A 25,607-nucleotide genomic window follows, 5' to 3' on the forward strand; every position below is an offset into this window, starting at 1 on the left:
TCTCTTTGTTCCAACTACATGGGCCGTGCTTGTCACAGGGCCTTTGCACATGCTGTTTCTTCCTCTGCCTGGAATCCCCCTTTTCTGCCTTGTTAACTGCCAGTCCTTCAGACCAAGGCTCCAGCATTGCTTTCTCAGGGACCATGAGCTCTCTGACCAGGTCAGATCCCTTATGACTGACTCCTAGCACCACATACTTCTCCTTCACATATTTGTCATAGCTGTAATTGTTGATTTGTTTGCCGTATTATTTTTAAAATGTCTGTTTTTTTCCACCAGACTATAAGTTCCATGGGGGTAAGGACCATGTCAGTTTTTATTCACTGGAAGTCTCCAGCGCCTGTGTACCTAACACATGCTAGGGGCTCGATGTTTCTTGAAAAAATAAGCAAATGAATGTTGCACATTTCTCTCCATCTCTATTTCCAGAGGCTATCGTCTCCTATCTGGAGCTCGGCGATCACTTCTTCCCTGGTCTCCCAGTTTACAATCAAGCCTCTACTGGTTTCCCAGCCAGGAGCAAGAGTGGTCCAATAAAAATGCCAGTCTGACCATGTCACCCTTCCCGCCCCATTTCACAGCCTTCAGTGGCCTCCCATGGGCCTTGGAATAAAATCCAAACTCCTGACACAGCCTTACAAGGACTTGTACAGTCTGGCTCACCTCATGCCAAGCCCCACCTCCTGAATGGACCTTTCTTAATTCAACAAATATTAAGTGCCTATTGTACCAGGCCTGAGGATTTAGTGGTGAGTAAAAACAGACTCCTTCAGATCTGATGATAATCCTCCAGATCCTCCTTTCCCTGCAGGGCCTTTGCACATGCTTTCCCCCTTGTCTGGAAAGTGCTTCTCTCCTGTCTCTGCATTCCTGACCTGAGCACCAGCCAGATCTCAGAGACATCTTCTCCGACCCCCAACCTTGATTCCTCTGTTAGATGGTTTTATTGCTCCCTATATTCTGTCTTCGTGGCACGCACAGCATTTCCTGTTTTTACATGTGTTTGTGTGGTCATCTAGTTAATACCCACCTTCCCCACCACGAGCTTCTATGTCTGGGTTTTCGCTTATCATTGTATCGCTGCGGCGCTTAGCTGGTGCTCCACACTATATAGAATGAATAAAGGAATGAGTAAGTGATTCCCTTGCAAGAGTACTCAGAGGCCACTGCCGCCGGGGAATGTTGGTGCCTCTGCCTCGATGTGAGCATGAGCTGGGGCCTGACCTGGGGGCTGGGAGGGCTATGAAGAGGAGCTCTCACCAAGGAGCTATGAGCCCCTCCTTGGGGCTCCTGATCCCGACGCCTGAGACTTGGCCCTGCCCACCTCTGCCACCCCACCCAGCTCTCCCCAGCAACCCTGCTTCTGCCCCTACTCCTCAAGGCCTTTCCACATACTGACCCCTTCCCCTGCACCTCTTCTCCCTGTTCTTTCTCACGTGGCTGGCTCCTCCTCAGCCCTCGGGTCAAATTTGTATGCTGCCCCTTTAGAACACGCCTTCTCTAAATAGCTGGTTATCGCTCATCCTTTCACCCAGTTCATTTCCTTCTTTGAAATGGACTTGCATATCCATTTTTTGTTTATCATCTGTGTGCCTGGAGGAGTTAGAAGCTTTTGGTGACATCAAACAGAAAATCCAGCTCCATTGGCTTAAACAGTAAGCTGTCTGGTGGTAGGACTGGATTTGGGGTGGGTTAACTCAGTGGTCTTCTCAAGGACCTAGGTTCTCCCCGTCTCCCTGCTCTGCCACCCTTGCTGTTGGCTTTGTCCTCAGGTGGGTCAGCAGGATGGTTGCAGCAACTCCAGCCATCACAGTCGACTCCGTATCATACGAGCAGAGTTTTCCCCTCTTTATGTGTCTTAGTTAACTATTGCCGTGTAATGAATCATCACAAAACTTAGCAGTCTAAAACAATGTTTATTATCTCACAGTTTCTGAGGGCTAGAAACCCAGGAGTGACTTAGCTAGTTGGTTCTGGCAGAGGTGCAGTCTTGAGGTTATTGTCAAGCTGTTGGCCGGGGCTGAAGTCATCTGAAGGCTTCACTGGGGCTGGAGAAGCTGCTCCCAAGCTTATTCATGTGGTTGTTGGCAGGGGGCTTCAGTCCCTTGGCATGCGGACCCCTCGGGCTGTTTGCAATGTGGCAGCGCTTCCTCCACAGAGGGTCCAAGAGCAAGAGAGCGACCAAAACAGAAGCCGCAATGTCTTTATGACCTAGCCTCTCATGTGACACCCCATCACTTCCGCTGTGTGCTGTCAGCCACTCAGCCCAGCCCTGGTACACGTAGAAAGGGACTACACAGGGTATGAACACGAGGAGGTGGGGGACACTGGGAGGTCCTCTTTTTTTTTTTTCTTTTTAATGAGGATGCCTCTCCTAGAAGCCCAAGAGGCTTTTCTTTATATCTGCTGGCCACAGGGGGTCCCATGCCTGTACCTAAACCAGTCACTCACGAGGGGTCGGGAACCATCATTTTTGCCTCATTACAATCATCATTCACCCCTGGGCCTAGGATCTACCTCCACAGAAGCACGGAGGTGGGGGGTGGGGGTGGGGGGGACCCAGGAGGAAGATGGCCACTTGAACAAAATCATTTGTTTGGGCAAATGGGAATGGATGTTGAGTAAGCAACTGGGTGTCTATGACACTCACCTGCTAGACTGTAAACCCTGGGAGAGTAGAGGCTACATCTTTTCCTACTACTGTACCCCCAGCATGTAGCCCGCTGCCTGGTACCATATTTGTTAAATGAATGCATTCATGACAAGATGAAGCCCGCAGGCAGGAGGTTTAGGACTCCTACCGGGTAGGGGTAGATATGGCCAGGCCCTGGCTCCCTAAGTTCTTGGAATGCAAGAGGCCACCTGCTCCCACCCACCGCCAGCCCCAAGGATAGACAGGACTGGCAGAATTATTCTCACTTTATTTCTGGAGAAGTTTGATCAGATGCAATAACACTGATTCCAGGCGAGGGCAGGGGGCATGGGTACCCCTAAAGCAACCAGTATCCTGTGGCCCAAGGTGCCCCCCATCCCCAGACCAGGGTTCCCCCTCAGTTACAGTTAAATAGAGAGGAAGATCACCCCAGGGAGTCTTGGGAGGGTCCGCCTCCTGCACCCGCCCCCTCCGCGCAGAGGAGTCTGAGCAAGAGCTATTTACAGTATTCACATCCACTGTACCCACCAAACCCAGGCAAATACTACAGGTGGCCCTTCCCCACGGGAGGAGGCCAGAGAGGCTGTGAGTGTATGTGTGTGTAGGGGAGGGGGTGGCCGCGCGTGTGAGCACACGAATGCACTGAGGGGCAGGATCTGGCTCCGGCCAAAGAGACATCAGTCTATAAGGTGCAGATTAAAAATAACAGAGGACCCACCCCCAGGGGCCCAGGCCACTTCCGGCTTTGTTCTGTCCCTTTCTCTTCCAGACGTCCTGGTCGATGACGCAGAGGAGCCCTCATAGCTGCGCCTGGACCCAAGGCCACCCCTTAAAGGACTTCTGGGGAAAAAGCAGGAGGGGAAACGGTCAAGGCAAGCCATGCCTCCAAGCCCAGCTGTCTGGGGGTCTTCAGGGTGGAGTGTAACAGGGCCTCTGGCGGAGCTGGAAGAAAGGGCAGGGCTGGGGAGTCTGGGGAGGGCTTCTGGGAGGGAAGGCTGGGGGTCCAGGAGTCAGGGATCCCTACCTGTGACCTGTGGGGGCTGTACCACAGCTTTCTTGAGGAAGGCTTCTGCCTCTGCGAAGGGCAGGAGTGCCTCTGGCGTTCGGCCCAGACTCTTGTCCCCAGAGGGCCCCTTAGGCGTGAAGCCATTCTCCTGGTGTGCTGGGAGAGGCTGTAGGCCATTCACCAGGGACCCTGGCGACTCCTTGCTTGGCAGGCTGTGGAGGCAGGGCCAACACTCAGGCACTCCCACCCCAGGACCCCCCAGGCACCCCCCAGCTCCAGTGTGATCCTGCCTCCTAGCTCAGGGCCCCTGGGATGGGTAGCAGGTACCTCCACTGAGGCTCCTGGGGGGCCAGCTCCTCTTTCTGCACTGCCTCCTTTTGCAGCCCTGTGGGCCGAGCCTCCCCGGCTTTCACAGGCTCTGTCACAGGAAAGGAAGGCCCATCAGTTAGGAGCTGGGGAGAGGAGAAAGTCTGAGGATGGGTGGCTAAGGGGGCAGAGATGAGGGGAACAGGGCCTTTACCTGGGCTGAAATTGTTGGCTTGTGCCTCCTTCCTGTCCGGCTTCTGCTTTGAATTGGAAGAGCGGTCAGACTCAAGGGGGTATCTGGCCCCACCCGAGTCTGGCGCTGAATTCTCCTCTCTCCCAGCCCAGACCCTGAGTGCCCCCCTCCCACCGGCCCAGCCTCTGTTCCTCAGCCCACCCCCACTGCCGACACTGCCTTTGGGGACTCCTGACCTTGGTTTCAGCAGCTTCTGACTTCCGAGTCCTCTTCATTATCTCCTCCAGACGCTGTTTGGAGGCCCCGCATCAGTTAGGCCCAAGTCCCGCCCGACTTCCAACCCTCCCACCCGCCAGCCCCTGTCCTGAATGTCGGGGCCCTTCCAGCTCCTACCAGTCCTTTCCAGGCCAGGAACCAGAACTCACCCCCACTCCTTGACCTACCCTCTACAAGCCCAAGGCAGGGCCCACTCCCCCAGCCTCCAACCCGGAACTGAAGCCGGAACCCACACGAAGCACGGCCTCGCCCACTCCGCTCTGCAGACCTTTCTGCGCTCTTGCCGCTCCTGCTCCTCCCGCTGGAAGTGCTTTTCCCGCTCCAGACGCTGCCTCTCTGCTTCTTCACGGGACCGAGCTTCGGCCTCTTCTTTCTGCCGAAGACCCGCCCACCCCGTGAGCTCTAAGAGCCGGATTCCAGCCTTCCGTCCGGGCCATCCCCCAGCCGGCCACCAGGAGGCGCCCGCACCCAGCCCCGCACAGCCCGCCGGCAGGACCGCAGTGGGGGGCGGGGAGAGGGGGGCACCTGCTTCTGCAGCCGCTCCTGCTCCTCCTGCTCCGCCTGCGCCTTCTCGCGGGCCTCCTGCTCCTCCCGCCTCCGGGCCTCCGCCTCCCTCTCGGCCCGGGCCTCGGCCTCCCGCGCCAGCTGCTCCTCTCGCATGCGCCTGGGGGACACAGCAGACTCGGGCTCCGTCCTGCGCTTCTCCCGCAGCCTCCGTGAGGGCCCCCTCAGTCCCCAAGGGCGCACTCACTTGTCCCTTTCTGCCTGCAGCCTCCGCTCCTGTTCCTCCCGCTCCCGCTGCTCCCGTGCTTGGCGCCGCTTCTCAGCCAGGAGCCGAGTGGCCTCTTCTCGGTCTGTGGTGCCTGCCATGGGTTTGCTAGGGGTCGTTGGTGGAGCAGGAGCTGGGGATGAGGTCAGGACAGCAGCATCTGGAGTGGAATCCAGGACCAGGAGTCAGCACACAGGGGCTCAGGCACCTCCATCACCACTGCATGGCCCGAGCTTCCTGGACCTCAGGGCCACCGACCCACCCACCCAACTTCTGCCATCCACTCGGGGTGGTGGGTGGTCCTCCTCTCTGGAGGGGGTTCTGGGCCTAGACCTGCTGAGGGCGGGAGTCTCCCTTTCCTGTCTCCCAACACCCAGTTCCAGGCACCTCCAGGCCCCTATCTCTGACCACCTCTCCCACGCAGGCAAAGTCGGCTTCTCTTCCCCTGCCCACCTGCAGGGATCTCGGCTGTGGGCTGCTCCTTCTGGGGCTGAGCTGGCGTGGGGGAGGGCACAGGCGAGGGTGCTGGTGAGGCTGGGGCTGCTGGCTCCTTCTCCTCACTGGTCTTGCTCTTGCTCTGGTTCTTGTCCACAGGTCCTGTCACACTGAGGCTCTCCTTTGCCTCATCCTTCCTCCGAACCCGCCCCTTGGGGGATGCAGTGATGCCCCGAGGGGATGGTGGTTTGGGGGGTAGAGCGTGGCCTGGCCCTGGGCTGGGGCAGGGAGAGGCAGGCCTGTGCCAGGATGTGGAGGGAGAGGATGGCCGGGCCTTGGCTTTGGGACTGAGAGAAAAGGAAAAGTTAGGTTTTGAGCACAGCGGCCACACACATACACACCCTCTGAGCAGGTCATTCCCTCAGGGAAGTATCCCTCCCCGCCAGGGTAGCTCACCGCTCTCCACCTTATCGGCTCTCGCAGAACCAGATGACTTCCTACGAGAGCGTACATCCCAGTTTGTAATCACATATTCATTTGTGAGTCTTTGATTGATGTCTGCCTCACCAATAGTGAGTAAGAATGAATAAGAGCAAGAACCTAGGCCTGGCTTGGCTCCGCAGCGTGTCCTCAGCACCCCGAACAGTACCTGGCAGGTCCAGTTCATTCATCCAGCAGGTATTTGGTGAGTGCTTACTAGATGCCAGGCACTGTTCTAGGTGCTAGGGTTCTTCAGCCATCAAAACACTCAAAAAAAAAAACCTGCCCTCAAGGAGCTTTCACTTTCATTCTAGGGGTGGGTGCCCGACAAATCTTTGCGAATGGACGGATGAACGAAAGAACGGCCTGGTGACCGCGGGGCGCGCAGGCCCCACCGCGCATGCCCACCTGAGCTCGGCGTTGCCCGCAGACAGGCGCAGGCGCGGAGAGGCAGGCAGGGACTGGCGCTTCTTGAGGCTGCGCTCCCGGGCCAGGGCACTCTTCTCCTTCTCGTTTTCCCGCTCCTTGTCCTTCTTCTCCTTTTTCTGCACCTGGCGGGGGGGGGGGGAAGGAGACGGGGGAGCAGGGGTTAACGGCGCCGTGCCCCCTGGGCCCCGGCTCCCTGCCCTACCTGCGCGGCCACTCACCGGCGAGGCCTCTGGCCGGCGGCGGACCTGGGCGGGGCTGCCCCCAGCGCTGGGCTTGCGGCGCTCCCCGCGCTCCCCAGCGGGGGCGCAGCGGTGCACGCTTCGGGGGGCGCTGCTCGGCGGCGTCAGGGGGCTGGCGGAGGCTGAGCGCGGGCACACGGGCACGGCTGCAGAGGGATGAGTGCGGTCGGGGTGCGGCCCACGAGCGAGGCTGGCCCCTGTCCCGCCCCTCGTGGGGGCTCTCCCAGGGCCGCTGCCCCTACCCTGGTCCCGGCCGTTGCGGGGCAGTGTGACCGCACTGCGACTCCGTGCCAGGAAGGAGAGGGTGGGGGTCATCAGACGATCTACGATGCTGCTCTCCCATGCGCTCAGCTGCAGGCTGCGATCTAGAAGGAGAAGGCCGGAAGCGGGTTACCGCAGGGGGCCGCAGCCGGCACACAGAAGCACAGGAGGACTGTTAGGTACCATCCATGCCAAGCCCAGGGAGGCTTCTCCCAGGACCCTTACCCCAGTCAGGTGGGGCCACAATTGTCTGCCCTGGGGCCTGACCTCCACTGCAGACCCAGGCAAGGAGACGCCTCCCAGGGCAATGTCCCGCACCGCTGGAGGGCCCCCTCTACCGCTTTCCCTAGGTGAAAGACCCTGTCTACTCCCACCCCACTGCAGAGCCCTTCTCCTCCTGCTACCAGAGGGCTGGCCTGGGGAGGCATGACCCCATGGATCGGGGACAGTGAGGGTCCTTGTGCTCTTGACTGAGAGGTGTCCCATGCCAGACGGAGGCTGCTAGGGGCCCTGGCTGGCCTGGGCCACCCTGCTCTGTCCCCTCAGCTGCTGGGTTATTTTTAAGCCTCAGTCAGGTGGAGTTGGTACAGCAGCTGATTTGGTTGCTAGGCAACAGAACAACCAAATAAAAGCCAGAGAAACTTATAAATAACTCCTACCATGGCCCCTTCACATGTGAGCACCAGGGCATGGTGGGAACACAGGGACCATGCCACATCGGTTGGCCACAACTCTGGAGCCAACTAAGGCCACAGCTAGGGCTCCAAAGGCAGGGAGGGTGTGGGGTTGTTTGGGCCCCCCAGGATGGAGTCGGAATAAGGGGCCCCCTCTGCACACACAGCACCCAGGCTAGTCTGGTTCTCAGGGGCAAGGCCACCTGCCTAAGGCTGGCCGGGGCCAGCTGGCTGTGGTTGGAGATGAGGCTGCCTGCCCATTCCCACTCTCCACTCTCCACCCCTACCCCCACCCCCACCTCCACCTGCTGTTGAGGCCCCAGCCAGGCTTTCTGTCTGCTGGGACATTGCCCTTTGTCTCTGTTCTTCTCCCCTGCGGGGCACACCTCTGTCCTCAGGGTCCAGACCCATATGCCACCACCAGCTCCCCTGAGGGGCACAGAGCACTGAGTGGGGTAGAGTGGGGATGGAGACCTGGCGTATGTGAGGGGTCCTGGGACCTGGGGTTCTTGCTGAGCTCTGGAGGAGGCTTGGTGGGGGCTACAAGGGGCTCTGGAGGGAGGAGGGCTGGGCCTTCTCTTACTTCTACTGGGGGAGTTCCAGAGCGTGGCAGAGGACTTTGAGAGCCGCTTGTTGATTATAGAGTCCACGTGTTTAGGCAGGTTTACTGCCGACACGGAGCACCTGCTCCCACCTGGAGGGGAAAAGACACGGCATTAGGGCCGGGCCGGACAGGAGCCAGGGGGGGCACTGAGGCCTTCCATGCAGGATGCTCCGCGGGCAGGGTGGGAGAGGGAGGAGTGGGCAGGCTAGGAAGGGGAGGAGGAGGCAGACTTGGCTCTGGGAGGAGGAGGGGGATAGGGGACCAGAGACAACCTGGATTGGGGGAGCTGATGGAGAAGGAACAGAGGAAGGGGATGGAACAGAACTAGAGAAACTACAGCCTTCCTGGCCAGGAAGCCATTCCCTGGGGCTGGGCGCTGCAACCCCTCCCCCACAGCCACCCAGCGTCGGCACTTGCTGGCACTGCCCTGCCAAGGCGCTATGGCTACAACACCCACGTCCTGGGACAAATGCAGAGACATTCCTAAACAGAAGAACCCACGGTCACGGTCACACAAATCCACACATCCATAGGGGCACACAGACGTAGACATGCAGGCACGGGCATAGAGGGTAAAAGGTACACTTCCACATGCACGCGTGTGTGCAGACATGCACCGACACGGAAACACAAACACTAACGGATCATGTGCCGGACCCAGATGCACACAGGCACAGACACATCGAAGCCACTTAATCAGGATATTTGTAGCAGCTGACGTTTGCTGGATGCTTACCACGTCCCGGGCACTGTGCTGGGCACCACACACAAGTTACCTCACTTGATCCTCCCAAACATCTACCTACAACCTCGGAGGCAAGTAGTACGGTTATCCCCATTTTACAGATGAAGAGACTGACATCGAGAGGTTAGAGGTCACGCCGCAAGTGCCAGAGCTGGGGTCCTAACCCAATTCTGTCTGACTTGGGAGCCCTCACCGAGGCGCACAAAGCCATAATAGACACACCAAGGCACACAAACGCATATTAAGACACACAGCACACAGATCCATGAGCACATACACCAAAAGGAACACAGCTGGAAATACTGAACGTTGCCATTACGTAAAGATATCCAAACACAATGGTACATACATGCCAGCCAAGAATCAGACCCAACTCCTGATGGCCCTACGTGAAGAAAACTCAGAGGCACAAATCTACCTCCCAAGACAGGTTCACAAGGGGGCGATAGTTTTCCTAAATACCCAGTGTCTGCAGGGCATTAAACTGTTCTTTTCTGTATCATCGACTAACAGTAGTAACAGGAACAGCGAAGGCGAATATAAAACGACAGAGGTTTGAAGAGCCAACCAAATGAAGAGAATTCACCTCTGACTTGATAGCCTCAGTCCTTGGGAAGGGACAGTTTGGTTTACAAGACCATTCCAGAAGACACAAGTCACACAAAGCAAGGCATACCTGCTGCAGGGAGCTGCCAGCTGCTGGCACCGAAGCTGCTCCCCGGCCCCACTCGTCGCGCCCCCCCACTCCCCGCCTCGCCCATCCGCCCCCCAGGCCCTCCAGCCTACTCACTGGTCTTACGTCCTGGGGAGCTGTGGTGCAGGGCTCCCGCCCAGGACCAGCGCTGCTGCCGGATTTCGGCCCACGTCTTCTTCACTGACCGCTGGATGGCTGCTTCATAGCGCTCCTGGTGGGGTGAGGGGACAGCGGAGAGGCCCGGGCTCAGAATCATTCCTCATACCTGGGAGAAAGGCCCTTCTCTCTCCTGTGACAATGCTTCCCCCACCCAAGAAGTTTTCCCTGACTCATTGCAGGTAACCAAGGTTACTGAATCCTTGCTATGATTAAAGACAATTTGTAACAAATCCTTTCCAACTTGTTCTTGGGGAGCTTTTCACTGTTCTTGAGTCATTTCCTGGATGTATGAGCTGTTTCTCTGAGGATGGGGTGGGACTTTCCCTGCCTGGGGCTCCCAGGCGGGGCTATGTCCCCCTGGCCCTGAGGATCCTGACCTTGGGGCTATGTTTTCCTTTTAGCCTAAACCCCCACACCCCCAACCCTGCAGGGGCCCGGCCACTTTTTCCTTCCTTTCCTGACCGGTGCTCAAGCCAGAGCTCTCCTCGTGTCCTGGAGCTCAGCACACTCACAGAGACACATCTCCGCGTACATGCAAACACACACGCCTGGGACACACACACGAATACTCGCGCTGACAGCACATGGTTACAGGTGCCCCCCCCCAGCATGCACAGAACCAGACGTGTCTGCAGCCCACGGATGCCCAGATGGTGCACACTCAGGGACACCGGTGTAGATGTGAACACAGATACTGCCGCGTAGGCACAGACGACACAGGGGCGTGGACACAGATGTGTGTACACACTGAGCCAGCGTCCACACGTGTGCATGCGTGCACGTGTCCGCACATCCGTGCACCCCTAGCCAGAGATGAGCACGCATGTACCTTGTTCTTCTCCAGCTTCTGCCGCTGCCGCTCCTCCAGGGCTGCTCGGCGCTGCTCGGCTTTAAGCCTCTGCTCCTCCAGCCGCCGCCGGCGCTCCTGGAGCTGCTTCTCCCGTAGCGCCTTGGCCTTCTCCTCCTTCTCCAGCCACACTGCTTTCTTGGCCGCTGTGGGGAAGGGGCCCCAGGGGGTGTGAGGGGTCTCCTCCAAGGAAGTGGCCTTCCCTGCTACCCTGCTACCCTGGCCCCAGGTGGGTCTTTCTTCTGCCTGCTTGGGGGCGGGGGAGGGGGGTGCCTCTGCTCCCAGCCTCCCTGCCTCACACTGAAGGGCTCCCGGAAGACAGGCTCAGGCCTCAGGAGGAGGACTTCCCTAATGGAAGGTCTCTTTCTCCCCCACTGGCCTCATGGTTTCTCAGTGCTAAAGGAGAAGTGAGTTCTTTAGGGCCAGATCCCTGTCTGACTTTGGAGCCTGCTGGACAGATTTTCACGTATCGCGGGATTAAGAGCACGGGATTGAGGGTGAGATGAGGCTCCTGGGTGTGAGTCTCAGGTACTCCACTGGCTGTGTGTGGCTTAGGAAAGCGATTTCATCCCTCTGAGCCTCTGTTTCCCCATCCTCAGAATGGGTGGAGAGAATTAAATGAGGTAATGTCTGCACTGCTCTCAGCGCAGTGCATGCAACCAAGCGTTCAGAAGTGCTAGTTCTGTCCATAAGAGATGGAAGGGGAGGGTGGTAGGGATGATGACGCCTCCCCAACACTCACCCAGGTACTTGGCCCGTTCTTCTCGCCGCTCCTTTGCCAGCTTGTGTCTCTCTCCTGCTTTCTTTACATCTTAGTCAAGGGAATGGAAACAGTCTTAGGTCAGAGGCTCCCCCCAAAAAGGGCCCTCCCCCAGGCCTCATCCCCGTCCCTTTTCCCATCTCCTCCTGGGCCCAGGAGATTCCCTCCAATGGCATCATCCAGGGCTGGAGGCCTGAGCCAAGGAGTTTGGCCCAGGACTAGGGACATCATATCTACCTTGCTTGGTGGGAGGGCTGTCAGAAGCTTGCACCGTTGTCGGGGATGGCTGGCTGCTCCTTCGAGGAGGCCTGGCATCCCGTGGGCCGGTGGCTGGTGGGGTGGGTCCCCTGATCTTCACTTCTGAGAAAGGGGACTCTTCCTGCTGGGGAGCTGATCTAGGCGCAACTGGCGCTGGGGGGCTCTCTGGTTCCAGTGGGAGCTGCTTAGAACTAGCGGCATTCTTCATGGCAGGAGGGGTGTCTGGGGGAGTGTCGGGGACCAGGGCTGACATCGGTGGTGGTGGCGGTGGTGGGGAGGGGTCACCTTCTGGAGAAGGTCTTGGCTCTGGGGGGGTCCTGGCTGCCATAGCTGGAAGACCAACACGAGAGAGAAGAGAGAGTCAGAGAGTACATCCATGCCATAAGCGCCACACAGAACTCTCTCCCGCCTCCAACGGACATTCACTCACACAACATGCTTATTGAGTCCCTTCTGTGTGCCAGGCCCTGTTCCAGACACTAATGATACCATGGTGAGAAAACAGCGATGCTCCCTGCCTCTGTGGAGCCTACCTTCCAGCAGGTAGACAGACAAAGAGCGAGGCAGTCACAGCATAGAATAAGGACTATGTCTGAGGGTAACACAGCAGAGCTGGTTAAGCTACATTTGGGGGGCTTCCTGAAGAAGGAACAACCAAGCTGAGAGCCAGAGGACGAGCTGGCGTTGACAAAGCAAGGAGGTGAGGGTTCTGGCAAAAAGAAGAGCATCTGCAGAGGAGCAGAAGGGAGCAGCGTGTATTGGAAAAATGGAGAAAAAGTCGGTAGCACTGATTGGTGCCCGAGTGGTAATGACCGGTCTCCATGTTGGCCTCCCCCACTTTCTGTTTTACTTCGGGGTCATGGAGCCCACCCCAAGGCCTGGTACACACAGGGTGCCAGTGCTGGGCACATGGGACTGGCCAAGAGGACATGAGCTTGGGACGCCGTGTTGCTCACTCCCCCATGGGGCGGGCAGCGAGCTACCCTCGCTTTGTCATCTTTTCTCCTTTCCCAAACACCCACAGATTTCTTCTTTTAAGACAATAATATTTCAAGACCCCTGTAAAAGACAGCAAAGTGCCAAGTACGGAAGCCACGTGATTTGGTGCGGGCACATATATGCGCACGGGTGAGCACGTGAGTATTCTGGAGAGTTGAAAGACAGGCCAGTTCTGATGTCAGCACCCCAAGGCGGGAATGGAGGGCATGCTTCCCCAGCAGGTAACCTTGGTGAAGCCACTCCACCTTTTTTAAGTCTCAGTTTTCATATCTGTAAAATGGGGATAATGAGCCCACGCTAGCAGGGATGCCAGGGAGGTGCCTGGCAGAATTCATGTGCCAGCAAACCCCACTTCCCGCCCTTTCCCTGTGGGTCCTAGAAAGCTCTGCACGTCGAGCCCCGCTGCCCTGTGCTGCTACTGAGCGCTGAAGGGAACAACGGGGACCCAGCCCCCGAACCCGGGCTCGGGGAGCAGGGCTAGGGCCCGTGAGAAGCTGAATCTAAGGAAGCATTTTTCACTTTTGCCAGACGCTCCACCAGACGGAGTCCTTTCCTCTGGGAAATCTGGCCTTCTCGGGAGGTGGCAACCCCCCCCCCCCCGTCCCTGTGGGTGACAACGTGTGTGTAGGGAGAGGACACTCCCAAGGAGTCACGTTTGGGACTCTGGGCGCCTTTTTCAGGGAGACAGGTGTCCTGCCTCTGAATGCGGGCTCTGAAGGCAAACTATTTGCATGTGAATTCTGGCTTCCCCCTTAACTGTGTGACCTTGGGCTAGTTACAGACCCTCTCTGTGCCACAGCTCCTGCTGTGGGATAAGGATAGTACCTATCTCACAAGAGTGTTATTTTAGTGATAACAATAACCCTTAACAGTTATCTATTTCTCAATTTCTCAGCTTCCTATATTCAAAGCATTTTACACATATTTGTTTTAGCCCTCACTGACAGTACTTATGAAGGAGACACTATAAATATCTTTTTTACAGATGGGAAAAGGAAAGCAATTTGAGGTCACTCAGCTGTAAGTGAAGGAACCTGGACTTGAACCCAGCGTGTGTCACCAGAGCTCGTGCTCTTACTAGTTACAGCCTCCTGCCTCTGTTTAAGGCAGTATGAAGTAATACGTGTTATGCAAGAAAATCTGAGCCTCAGTTTTTCCCTCATTCCCTCCCTTGCAGCTTCCTGGGCTCCAGGCAAGAGCCCGAGCTGAGGCCCTGTCTTCCTAAGGGCCCACGCAAGCCGGCCAGCCCCTAGGTTCCATGACAGCCCACCCTGCTCTCCCCACAGCAGCTGCAGAAGGCCGCCTGACCCCTATTAGTCTACCTCCCAGACACCTGCGAACTCTATGCCAACTCCAGTGGGCAACATACCTAGCAGCAATCATTTATGAGTGTTTACCATATACCGGGAACTGAGCTAGGCCTTTGTATCCCTATCCTGCACCCTCCTATGAGCCCTGAGAGGCAGGGATTCCTACCCCCATTACACGGATGAGACGGTCAAAGCTTACCCCACGAAGTGATCTGCCCAGGGTCACAGACCTAGCATGTGCCAGAGGCAGGATTTGAACCCGGGACTGTCTGGGGCCAGAAAGCTTAGGTGTGTGCATACTAAGCTTGAAAGCTGAGGGTGAGGCCTGTTTACTGTCATTCTCCTGGCACCTGTGCGTGCTGCAGGTGTTGCAAGGAAAACCGGTAGGAGGATGTTTGTCTACACCTAGGTAAATCGCGCCCACCAGGCAACGCAGGGAATCTCCCAGTAGGTCCCGGCTAGCTGTGTGCTTTGGGAGGAGGGGGAGGGATGAGCCCTGGAAGGACCTGCCCTCCAGTGTCAGATGCAGTGGCGTAGAAAGAAAGGTCCGAGGCTTCAGAGTCAGACGGGCCTGGGTGGGAAACCCCAGGTCTGCGGCGGGACCTTGGGCAAGCCCTGAGCCTGTGCAAGCTGCAGTTTCCTCCCTGCGTTGTTGGCACCGATGGTGACTGGGTACATCATCTCTGGCACCTTGCAGGGGCTCAGTAAGCGGCGCCTGCCCAGAGGAACCTGTCCACTTCTCCCGATCTCTGCTACAAGGGCCCATGTGGGTCAGGCCTTCACCCCCACTGCTCCATGACACTGCCCTTCTCAAGGTCGCCCGTGAACATTGCTACAGCAGCAGCAGCCGTTTCTCGGTCCTCGTCTTGCTAACTTAGGGGCTGCGTTGGACACGGTTGATCCCTCGATGCTCCTTGAACACTTTTGCACTTGGCTGTAAAGACAACACACCTTCCTTGTGTTCCTTCTACCTTGCTGGCTGTGACTTCTCAGTCTTCTTTGCTGAGCCCTCTTTAATTGCCTAACCTCTGAGCACCAGGTGCCCCAGGCTCCATGGAGGACCTCATCACTTTTCCGTCTGCACGCACTCCCTTGGTGACCTCATCCAGACTCATGGCTTTAAATACCATTGCTCTGCTGAGGACAGCCAAGTTTGCATCTCCAGCCCAGACCTCTCCCTTGAGTTCCAGTTTCGCTCATGCAACTCCCTATTTGACACCTCTGCGTGTCTTACAGACGCCCCAAATTTAACACATCCCAAACTGCGCTCCAGAGCTTCCTCCCAGAACCTTGCTTCTCCCCGGGTTTTTCCCCATCTCAGTCAGTGGCAACCCCGTTCTCCCAGTTTCTCAGGCCAAAAATCTTAAAGTCGTTTGGAATCTTTTCTTATCTCACACCCCACATCTAATCTCTCAGTCAATCTTTGTGGCTCCATGTGCAAAGTATATTCTGAATCCAGTCACTTCTCACCATCTCCATTTCTGTCATCTTGGTTCAGCCACTCTCATCCCTTACAAAGGCTCCCCGCGGGGGCGCCTGGCTGGCTTAGCTGGTGGCTGGGGGAGCGTGCTCTTGATCTCAGGGCTGTGAGTTCAAGCCCCGCGTTGGGTGGAGAGGTTACTTAAAAAATGAAATCTTAAAAAAAAAAAAAAAAAAAAAAGAAGACTCCCCGCTGCCATTTTCTGTTCCCCTTTCATCTTTTCTCAACACAGCAGCAGAGTGGTTCTGTTTAAAAATAAGTTAGATCAAGTCACTCTCCTGACAAAATCCTCTGAAGAACTCCCATCTCTTGGGGAGGAAAAACCAAAGGCCTTACAATGGTCTCTGAGGACCTTCAGGATCCCCCCCTCTTCAGCCCATTACCTCTTGGGCCTCATCTCCTCCTTCTCTTCCCACCCCCCCCAAGTCTCTTCCAGCCGCTGTTCCAGGCATGCCCCTGCCATAGTGCTGTGTACTCCCTGCTCCCTCTGCTGAGAATTCTCTGCGCCCAGATTGGGGTGCTCCCTCACATCCTTCAGGCTCTTACTCCAATGTCACTTACACCCTCCCTGACTCTATTTAAAATTACAAACTGCAGTGGAAGTCTCCTTCCCCTTTCCAACTGTATGTATTCTTTCTAATTCTGTTTTTCCTCCCTAAGTATTCATAACACGTTGACATTGTCTCCCACCGCTAGAAGATAATCTCCACCAGGGCACACATGTGTCTGTTTTGTTAGCTGTTCTATCTCTAAGGCCAACAGGGCCTGCACATAGGTGCTCCACAACTATCTGTCAAATGAATACATCAATGAACTCCACCTTGGCTGATATCATCAGCATCTCTCCTACCTGGATGACTACAAAGTCTCTCCACTGCTCTCCCCACACCCATTCTCACTCTGCTCTCCATGGAGCAGCCAGAGTTAAATGTTTGCAAATGCAGATCTGACCATGGTACTCTTCTGACACTTGAAACCTCTCAGTGGCTTCTCATTGCTTAAAAGATAAAACCAAAATTCTTGAACCCAAACTGTAAGTCTGACTTAGTCCGAAGTCCCCGTCCCCATCTCTTGCACTTCTTGGATCTCTTCTCCGTGCTCCCCACTTGCTTTCTACACTCTAGCCACACTGATCTTTGAATTCTGATAACATACGCCCTCTTGCCACAGTGCCTTTGCACATGCTCTTTCTGCTCTTTTCTTAGTTAACCCCCATTTAGGCTTCAGATCTTCCCTCGGACATCATATCCTTAGGGAAGCCTTCCCTGGCCTCTCCGATCAGGATAAATTCCTTCATTCTATACAGTCATAGCTTTGTGGGCCTCTTGTTTGGGGCACTGTGACTGTTACAATTTTCAACTTCCTTGTGTGCTTCTCTTGTTATTGTCAGCCTCCCCTTAGACCGAGAGGAAGCCCCACAAGAGCTGGGCTATGTCTGCTTCGCTCACATCACCAGCAGCTACCGGAGTGCCAAGTACACAGAAACAGTCACGAGATGCTGTTGAGTGAGAATAAAGTGCTGTACCAGGGAGCCACCCCAGCCTAAAGCCGTGCCTAGAGAAGGAGACTTTTACTCTAATAAAGAGTAAATCCATGTGGTAACTCGTTGCAAAGGGATAGACACTTGAAGGGAGGCAAAACAACTCCATCTCCATCGAATTTGGGTAGCTTCCTGGACTAAGGCACTCCGGTAGAAGTTAAAAATAATAATAAAAAATAATAAATGTTTGACTCCAGCAGCTCAATAAGAAAGACTTCTCGAGAAGCGAGCGGGACATTTGGAACTCTTCTTTTGACCTGGCGGACTATTGACCCTAAATACAAATATTTTCCTCAGAAGCATGCCAACACTGATGAAATGCCATCAGGACAGTGTTACCCAGGACAAATTAAAGTCAGCCAAATTAATTACTTGGTTAGTTATCTATATGGCATGGTTAAACCAATTTCTGATTATTCCTATCTTCACTCATCCAATGTGATCCTTCAGCCACTGCGTTTTCTTTCTGGTCTGTGTCAAATTGTGAGGTATTAGCCACTGTTAGTTTTATTTTACGAAGCTGATGTCTACCAGAAGTATTTGTTAAGAACTGGATAAGAGACAGACAGTTTGTATTTATTTCTTGGCACAGAAAGCATTCCCCGGGCAAAGGTTATGAAAGCTGATCGTAGGGTCAGTAAGTCTTGTCTTCTCAAGAGCCCCACGAGGGACTGTACCTGGGGTCTGCAGAAAGATCTGGGCCAAGTCTCTCAGAGGGCCGGTCACACGTCTCAGCGTGGTTACTCCCCATCTCCACCCGCTGGGAGCTGGCAGTCCCTTCCTCTGGCCCCTCCCTCCTCCCAAACCAACAACGGCTGCTGGGCCAAATATTCCTCTCACAACACTGATAACTCAGTCTGGCTTTTCTGTTTGCCTGCTGCCCCTGTCTCTGCCAGCATGAGAGCTCATGGAGAGAAGAGACGGGGTCTTGCTCCTTTTTACAGCCCAGGGCTTATCTAGGACCTGCTGGCACTGAGCAGGCGTTCTGTGTCTGTTTAGTGAACGCACGGATGGATAAGTGCGTGGACGGGTGGAGGGACTGTGGAAAGCCCCCTAGCCAGCACATGGTCAAACCCCGAGCTGCTCCAAAACCTAACCTCCCCAACCCTAGAGGTCCTGGTCATCTCAGAGCCCTGCGTGTGCCCCGCCAGCTCCTAAACCCAGGAAGGGAAACAAGGTAATTTATTGAAGGCCTACCGTATGCCGGGCACTTCTCCTCATCTCATTTCATTCTTATGACAGCCCTAAAAGGAACGTTCTATGGATGGCCCCTGTTTCACAGGTGAGAAAACTTACTCAGACAAGTTAAGTGAATTGCTCATGTCAGCATCAGAGGTGGGATTTGAACCCAAGGCTATCTGATGACAAAACCCTTATGTCACACTGTTTCTGGTAGGTGTCACATCACCCCTCCTCAAGGCTCCTGCCTGTTCCCTGAAGAAGGAAGTGATTCCGTGGTTCCCTCAGGGAGGTTTCCCCCAAGATGGTGAAGGGTGCAGGTGGGGCAGGCAGGCACTGAGCTCAGAGGGCAGGAATGTAGGAAAGGCAGGCTCCTGCCCAGGCGGGCCACCAGGAGGCAGGAAGTGAGGCACCTGGGCAGGGGCGGGGGGTGAGCGGCCGTCCTCCAGGGGGCAGAGCAGAGGAGCACCCAGGGGAGAGCCAGCGAAGGGGGGTGCACAGACAGCACCCCTGAGCAGGGCGCATGGGAAGCAGAGGCACGAGGCAGAGAGAGGAGACAGGACACAGAGAGGCACCTGTAGCCAGAGCCCTCTGGCTCTCACGGCAGCTCCTCGGGGGGCAGCATCGGACCAGACAAACGAAGACGGCGAGGCCAACAGAGGGGCAAAGACACACAGAGAGACAAAGAGTACACACCACAGAGAGAGAAAGACACCCAGACAACGTGGACAGAGCCTGAACAATGGCGAGAGACATGACACATTCTTTCCTCCCTTCTCTCTCTCTCTCTCCTACATACACAGGAATCAGACTTAGTGGGATTTGGAACCCTACACACACACACACACACACACACACACACACACACACACACACAGAGCCAGGCTCCCCCTCTGAGGCACAGATGAAGCCTCAGAGACCCACACAGCACTCAGACACGGGGTCCCCAGTATACGCATACAGCCTCATCCAGGCCGCATCCTCCCTGCCCCTTCTGGACCCTCCCTTACCTGGGCCCAGGGAAAGGCCAGTTAACAGCGCAGCAGCTAATGCTGTTGTCAGGCCTGGCTCAACACTTGAAACACATCAGTCCCTGTCGTCCTCACCACAACCCTATGAGGCAGACGTTATTACCCCATCTGACAAATGGGGAAATAGATTCAGAGAGCTTAAGACACGTGCTTAAGTCACAGAGCTGCTGAGTAGCAAAGTTGGGGTTTGGGCCCCGAAGCAGCGTGACAGTCTGTACCTTCACTCTGTTACCCAAAGGGGGCAGCCTCCTGGGTTTCCCTGCCTGGAGAGATCTGAGCTGGGAGGATGAGGATGGGGGCAGGGGCAGGCCCCGGAAGGACAAACTCTGAGAGATGCCTGATTGTGGGGCTGGGACAGAGGGAACCCTTAGGGGGCAGCATTACTTCCAGCCTGAATAGAGCTGAGCTGGCTCTGAGATGGAGCGGACGAGGAGGGGGCAGCCTGCTCCAGCAGTCCTCACAACCTGGGCCACAGGACCTTAGCAGCAGGACACTGGGGCCAGGCCATGGGCCTCTGTGGGAGATAAACCCAGGATCGCAACTGAGACTGCAGCTCTGAAGGAGCTCTCTGGCCTGGTTGGCGGCCATTGTTCCCAGCCTCCAATCAGGAGCACCCACTTCCTGTTATTTTAGGCGGCAGGAAATGACCCCATCCCGCAGCCCAGGCCCCACCACGGGCCCTCCCTCAGCCCCAGCAGGGCTGCCCGCGCTAGGGCCTAGACGCTCAGGGCAGAGGCCTGGGGATGGCCTGCTGGCTGGACTGTCACCACTGCCTGGGTCCAGGGCCTCCTTCTGGTCTGACTTCCTCAGACTCCAACCTGACAAGATGCACAGGGGACCCAGGGCTCCGCTGGCTCCACCTCTGCCTGCCAGAGACTGGATCATGGGGTCCCTAAGACCAAGGTGCCTATAGCTCAGTCATGCCAGGGAAGCAGGTCAGACTCTATCATTGGCTGGCGCAGCCATGGTAATTCAGCCTAGAGGTTTGGTGCAGAGGCTTTAGAGTCAGATGAACCCGGGTTCAAATCCTGCCTCTGCCAGTTCCTAGCTGTGTGACTTTAGGCCAATGACTTCCCTCTCTGATCCTCATCTGTAAAATGAGGATAATATTAGGCCCTACTCAGGGATTGTTCTGAGAATCAAAGGAGACTGTGCACATGATATGCTAAGCGTTATGCCCGGCACAGAGAAGGCCCTTCACAAACAGGAGTGGGAGATAAGTTGGACTTATCCCTGGTGAGAGGCCACCTCTCCTCTTACCAGTGGGGAGGAGCGCTGACGGCGGTAGCCACACCATGCTCTCTACCCCCTCCCATGTCACGCTCTCTGCTCCCCTCAAGGCAGAGCTGCGGCTAAGAGGCTGGGCCCTGGGGTGCCAGGCAGTGCTGGCTACCACAGCCAACAAAGCTGCATTATCCGGGCCTGGCTCCTGGGCTCCCTGACTTGTCCCAAGGCCCAGTGGGGACCCATGGACACGGCTCTCTGCTGCTTGTGGCCTAACCTCCGGCCTCGGTCAGACCTGAGACCTGTCCCGGCCACCCTCTAGGGCCACCACTCTGGTCAGGGCCCTGCTTTCGGCGGGCTCCTCGCCCCCGGGGGCCCTGCCCCACCCACAGCTGATGCCCATCCTGAGGGAAAGAGGGAGTGCACTGGCCCCATGCCCCTTCCTCCTCGTTTGCATATGCATGACTGCACCTTAGGGGCTCATTAGAGGCTCATTACTGGGCCCACCGGCCCAAGGGGGGATGAAGCTGTCCGAGGGAGGCACCGGCTAGGCTGGCCGCTGTATGTAGAGACAGAGCCCATTGTGCCAGTCTTGCCAACCCCTACTCATCCTTTTAGGTTCACCTGAAATGCCTCCTCCTCTGGGAAGCCTTCCACAAGCAGAGCTCTCTGACCACCGTATCACCAGTGTACCTGTAGGGTTTCCCTACACTGAACACATCTGCTTCCCTCATTGGGCCAGGAGCTCTCACAGGGTAGTGATTCTGTCTGATTCACTTCTCTGCCACCTGCATAGCCAGCACTGAGCTGGCTCATGGCAGGCATCAGTATGGTGGCTGTCTGCACCCATCTCCCGGGGCTCTCCCCTTCTGCCACAGGCCCCCTTCAAGCACGGGCGGCCCCTCTGGTCCCCAGATCCACCCCGGTTCATATATGCCTAGAACTCCCCTCCCCCTGGCCCTCTGGCCCATAGTTACCTCCTGAAATTCTAATGAATCACACCTCCTCCTCGGGCCTCCAAAGGAATTAAAAAACAATAACAACAAAAAACAGAGCTTATTAACCACTAAGTATGCGCCCGGGCCTAGGCTAAGTGTTTCATGTGTTCATCTAATTTAATGAACCCCATATCTCCATGAGATAATTTCTAGCTTATTTTCATTTTATAGATGGGAGCATTTAAGACTCAGGTTAAACAACACACCGAAGGTCACACAGTAGTAGGTTATGTTTGATTCCAGAGTCTACATTCGTAAGCAAACTGGCTCCCAATCCCTGTGCTCGCCTCCCCCATGTTCCGTACCTCCCTGCCGGCACCGGTTCCGAACAGCACAACCACAATAATGGTAATAACACTGTACTGCGGGCCTCGGTGTGCCAGGTTCCTAGGTACAGCATCTCTAACCCTCACATTAACCCCACAAGGTCTGATAACACCACCTCCGTTTTCCAGGGGCATAAACTGTGGCTGGAGGAGGCAAGTCACTTGCCCCAGTCCATACCTGTCCCCTACTCCATGTTGCCTCCTGGAAATGCTCAGGGGGCAGAGGGGACTCAAGGATGGCAGGGATCATGCCATGTGCACACAGTGTCTCAGCCCCATGCCTCAGACTCCACAGGGTACATGCAGTGGGCACCACCTTTATTCCCTGGGAGCCCTTGGCTTATAGGGGGCCCCTGTCACCTTCACCTTCTGTGTAGGGAGTCGCCACCAGCCTGATCTAGGTTCTCATGTAACTCCATCTAGGCCCCTGTGTATAGAAGAGTCTTCCCAACCCAGGACCCCGTATGCAGACCCCCTCAGGCCCCTCGGTACAGCAAAGCAAGTCCCCCAGGCCCTCCGCTTCAGGCAGGCATCCCACCCAAGTGCCTTAATTATGAACCAGACACTCACTCAGGCCCTCATCTGTGGCCCAGTCATCAGGCCCATTCAGGCCCAGATGCACGCACCAGTGTCTGCGCCCCTCAGATGCAGAGGGCCAATAAGCAGATGAAATGGACCCCATCTAGAACTCTCTGGTTGTCCCCTCTCAGGCTCAGCAGAGCCAAGACTGAGCCAAGTGCCACTGTTCCAGCACAGCCTACAAACCACCCCAACCACAACAGTCTGATAGCTCCCCCCCCCCACCAATCACCACCTGCGTCCTTCAGCTCCCACACCCACACCGGCCCCTGGAAGCACCCACGCTGGCATGGGGAGGAGCCCACCCACAGTCAAGCTGCTCCACCTTGTCTTGGGCTCTCTGCGCCCACAGACACTGTTTCATGCTGAGCCCACGCCCCAGGGGTCAGGGAGGTGGCAGGGATTAGGCTCTAGGACTCTATGGAGGTGTGAGGTTGGGGCCGCCTCCCCCCTGAGTCAGTGGGAACAGAACTTGGGTCCTCAGTAATCATGCTCTTCCCTCCTCTTCCAGGAAGAAAGAGAAAGAGAAATCCCTCCCTCCAACACCAGGCCCAACCAGAAACCTGTCCCCACCCCCTCATCAGCTGCTCCCAGATCCGAATGGGATTTGCAGAAGTCCTGGGCACTGGTGGTTGGTGGGGTGAGGGGAGGGGAGGGTAGCTTTGATGGTCTTCTGGGGCCTGGAGTGTGTGTAGGGGGGCGGGGGTAGGCATCCCAAGCTTCAGGCTGAGGAATGATGTGGCAGGTCCCGGGAGTGCGGCCTTGAGCCTTCACCTCATTCTCGAGAGAGACTCTCGGGCCTAGAGAGCCTAGGAAGGAGGGGGGCAGGATACGCAGCTTTACTTCTGTCCCCTTCCTCCCCAAATCCGGCTGGGTGGGCTCCGGAGTAGGCCAGGCTGCAGAGGAGGCGGCCCACTCCCCAGCTCCCGCCCTCGCCCCAAACAATGCCGCCTCCCCCTCCCCCTCGTCTTTATCCGGCGGGTTACTTGGCAGCCGCCGCTAGAGACCTCCCCCTGCCCTCCCCTCCACTCCCGGCCGGCCCGCAGCAGCAACAGGCCCTTTGCGCGGCAGCTGGAGAGATGGGGTGGGGGCGAGGTCTGGGCCAGGGCCTGGGCGTGAGGGGCGCCAAGGGCCTAGGCTTCGGTATGCAGGACGGCAGGCCTGAGAATCTGGACCCCCAACACATACATTCAGGCTGGGGTCACCCTTGCCCACCCGGGATGAAGAGGGGGACAGACGTCCCAGTTCAATTGAAGAGGGTCATCAGGGCCTGGGGTGGATCGGAAAATAGGTGCAGGCGGGAGGTGGCACTGGGCCGGAGCATAAGGGTCACCCCAACAACTCCGGAGCGGGGTCCTCGAGGATCCTGTCGCCCAGGGCGTCCTAGCGCCCGGAGTGGGGGAGGGGACAGCTGTCAGAGGATGCGTCGGTGGCCCCGAGCCGCCGCCGCAGCCTTTATTTTTAAACTTCCAAGTGGTCAGAGGGCGCGGCGGGGGAGGGGTCCCCGCCCAGCGGGTTGGCCTCCTCCTCGGCCTTCCCGAGGCCCCGCGACCTCCCCCCATCTCGCCTCTGCGTGGCTCCCGGCATACCTGGGGGAGCGCCGGCACCCGGCTCTGCATGTGGGCCACTCTCCATGGCTGCGGCGTCACTGGGGGTCTTGGGGGTCTCAGCGGCGACGGCGGCGGCGGCCAGCGGCCAGGACAGGGGTCCCGCGGCGCATCACGCCCGGCCCTGCCCGGCGGGCAAGACTCGGAGACGGGGGCACTCCGGAGAAGGTCGGGGCTGCCTCTGCTGGTGGCCTGCGAGGCTCGGAGTCGCCGGCCGCCCGGTGTCTGTCGGCTCCGGCCGCGATCCCGCTCCCTGCCCGGCGCCGGCCCAGTCCCGGCCGCGGCCCAACCCTATTGTACCGCCGGGGCTGGGCCTGGCCTCCCCGCTGGCGCGTACCAAGTGCGACGCGGGGAGGGCCTTTCCCCCCAGCGTCCGGGACCCGAGCCGCTGCGCGCCCGCCTTGCTCGCCCCGCCCCGCCTCCGCCCTCGAGCGCGGGCCCTCGGGCTCGGGACGCCTCTCCTGCGGCCGCGGCCGAGGGGACGCCTCGGCTACCCGAGGACGCCCGTCCCGCTGCCTCCCCCTGCGGCCGCGCGTTGGTACGCGCCACAGCGCGAGAAGACTATGTAGGGAGCGCTCTGGTGACTCACCCGACGCTTGAACTGGGGGGAGTGGAAGGGAGCGGGGCTGGGAGCCCCCAGTCCCACCCTGGAACTTGGGGGCTCCGGCTCTGGGGCCTTGACGGTAGCTTCAAATCCACATTCTCTCCCAATCGCACCTCAAACCAAATCCGCCTGGGAGATGCCTAGACACCTGAAGGAGGGTCCCAAGGAGACCCCTGAAAGGCCTCTGCTTTCTCTCCCCTGGTGATGCTGGGATGGAGAGAGGCCAGGAGCCTTGCTGCTGCCCTTCCTCCAGCATCCTATGGTTGCTGCATCTTCCCTGCTCCTCCGGGGTAATTACAGGCCTGCGCCAATGTTTTACCCAGGTCTCTAATCTGCTGGGTCCCTCCCAGCTCCAAACTGGGTGGTCCTGGCCCTGAACCTCCCCCACCCCCATCGGGCGACCCCTCCAATTTCCCTGGAAGGATTTTCTCCCCTGTGGCCAGTCAAAGAGGGAGTGAGCCCCTTCCGACTCCCCTCCCCATAGTCCTGCTTCCCAGCTCTCGGAGGTGGAACCCCCAGTCCCCTTGTTAGTGCCAGTGGAGGTGGGGCCTCAAGCCAAGTCTGGCCGGCCTGGGCGGGGGGAGGAGGGGAGCTTGCTGGGAAGGTGGATCGATGATGGTGCTGCAGGGATTGACAGTGGGGAGGAAAGAGGAGGCACAGCTGGGCCCTGCCACCCCCTCCCTGCCCTTTGTCCTGACCTCTAGAAGGTCAGTTCTCTGGTTCTCCATTGTCCAGAGATTAGGCCCAGTGAGATGCTAGCCTCCTGCCCCTCTTTCCCGCTAGTGTCCTCTTTGAACAGCTCCAGAAATCAGCCATTTCAAGGGAGAGGGTGGGGAACAAAAGGGTCTGGGTCGCAGGCAACCTGGGAGCAGCGTGTCTAGGAGTGAGTAAGTAACTGGAGAGCCTGAACTCTCTTGGAAGGGCCCCCGGGAGGGAACAGTG

The 25,607-nt window shown here is 57.2% G+C and overlaps 1 protein-coding gene across 5 annotated transcripts; it reads right to left on the minus strand.

Annotated features, from left to right (window-relative positions):
• Positions 1–2,901: 2,901 nt before the first annotated feature.
• On the minus strand, positions 2,902–24,426 carry MAP7D1 (MAP7 domain containing 1). 5 transcript variants are annotated; one of them, XM_045782353.2, is made up of 18 exons: positions 24,044–24,421; positions 11,768–12,118; positions 11,513–11,581; positions 10,753–10,916; positions 9,861–9,975; positions 8,305–8,415; positions 7,029–7,151; positions 6,766–6,932; positions 6,527–6,669; positions 5,657–5,985; positions 5,186–5,363; positions 4,960–5,098; positions 4,703–4,807; positions 4,395–4,448; positions 4,180–4,222; positions 3,987–4,077; positions 3,678–3,871; positions 2,902–3,595 (listed from the first exon to the last, which is right to left on the minus strand). In XM_045782353.2, exons 1-18 carry the CDS (start codon positions 24,087–24,089, stop codon positions 3,483–3,485), a joined length of 2,535 nt encoding a protein of 844 aa, XP_045638309.2. In that variant the 5' UTR covers positions 24,090–24,421; the 3' UTR covers positions 2,902–3,482. The 5 variants fall into 5 exon arrangements, with proteins under 5 accessions (XP_045638309.2, XP_045638308.2, XP_045638312.2 ...); XM_045782352.2 differs by having other exon boundaries at positions 6,766–7,151; positions 24,044–24,425; XM_045782356.2 differs by lacking the exon at positions 8,305–8,415 and having other exon boundaries at positions 24,044–24,422.
• Between the last annotated feature and the right edge of the window lie 1,181 nt (positions 24,427–25,607).

Source organism: Ursus americanus, chromosome 33 (genome assembly GCF_024610735.1).
Source record: "Ursus americanus isolate L20-20 chromosome 33, mUrsAme1.1.p, whole genome shotgun sequence".
NCBI lineage: Eukaryota > Metazoa > Chordata > Mammalia > Carnivora > Ursidae > Ursus > Ursus americanus.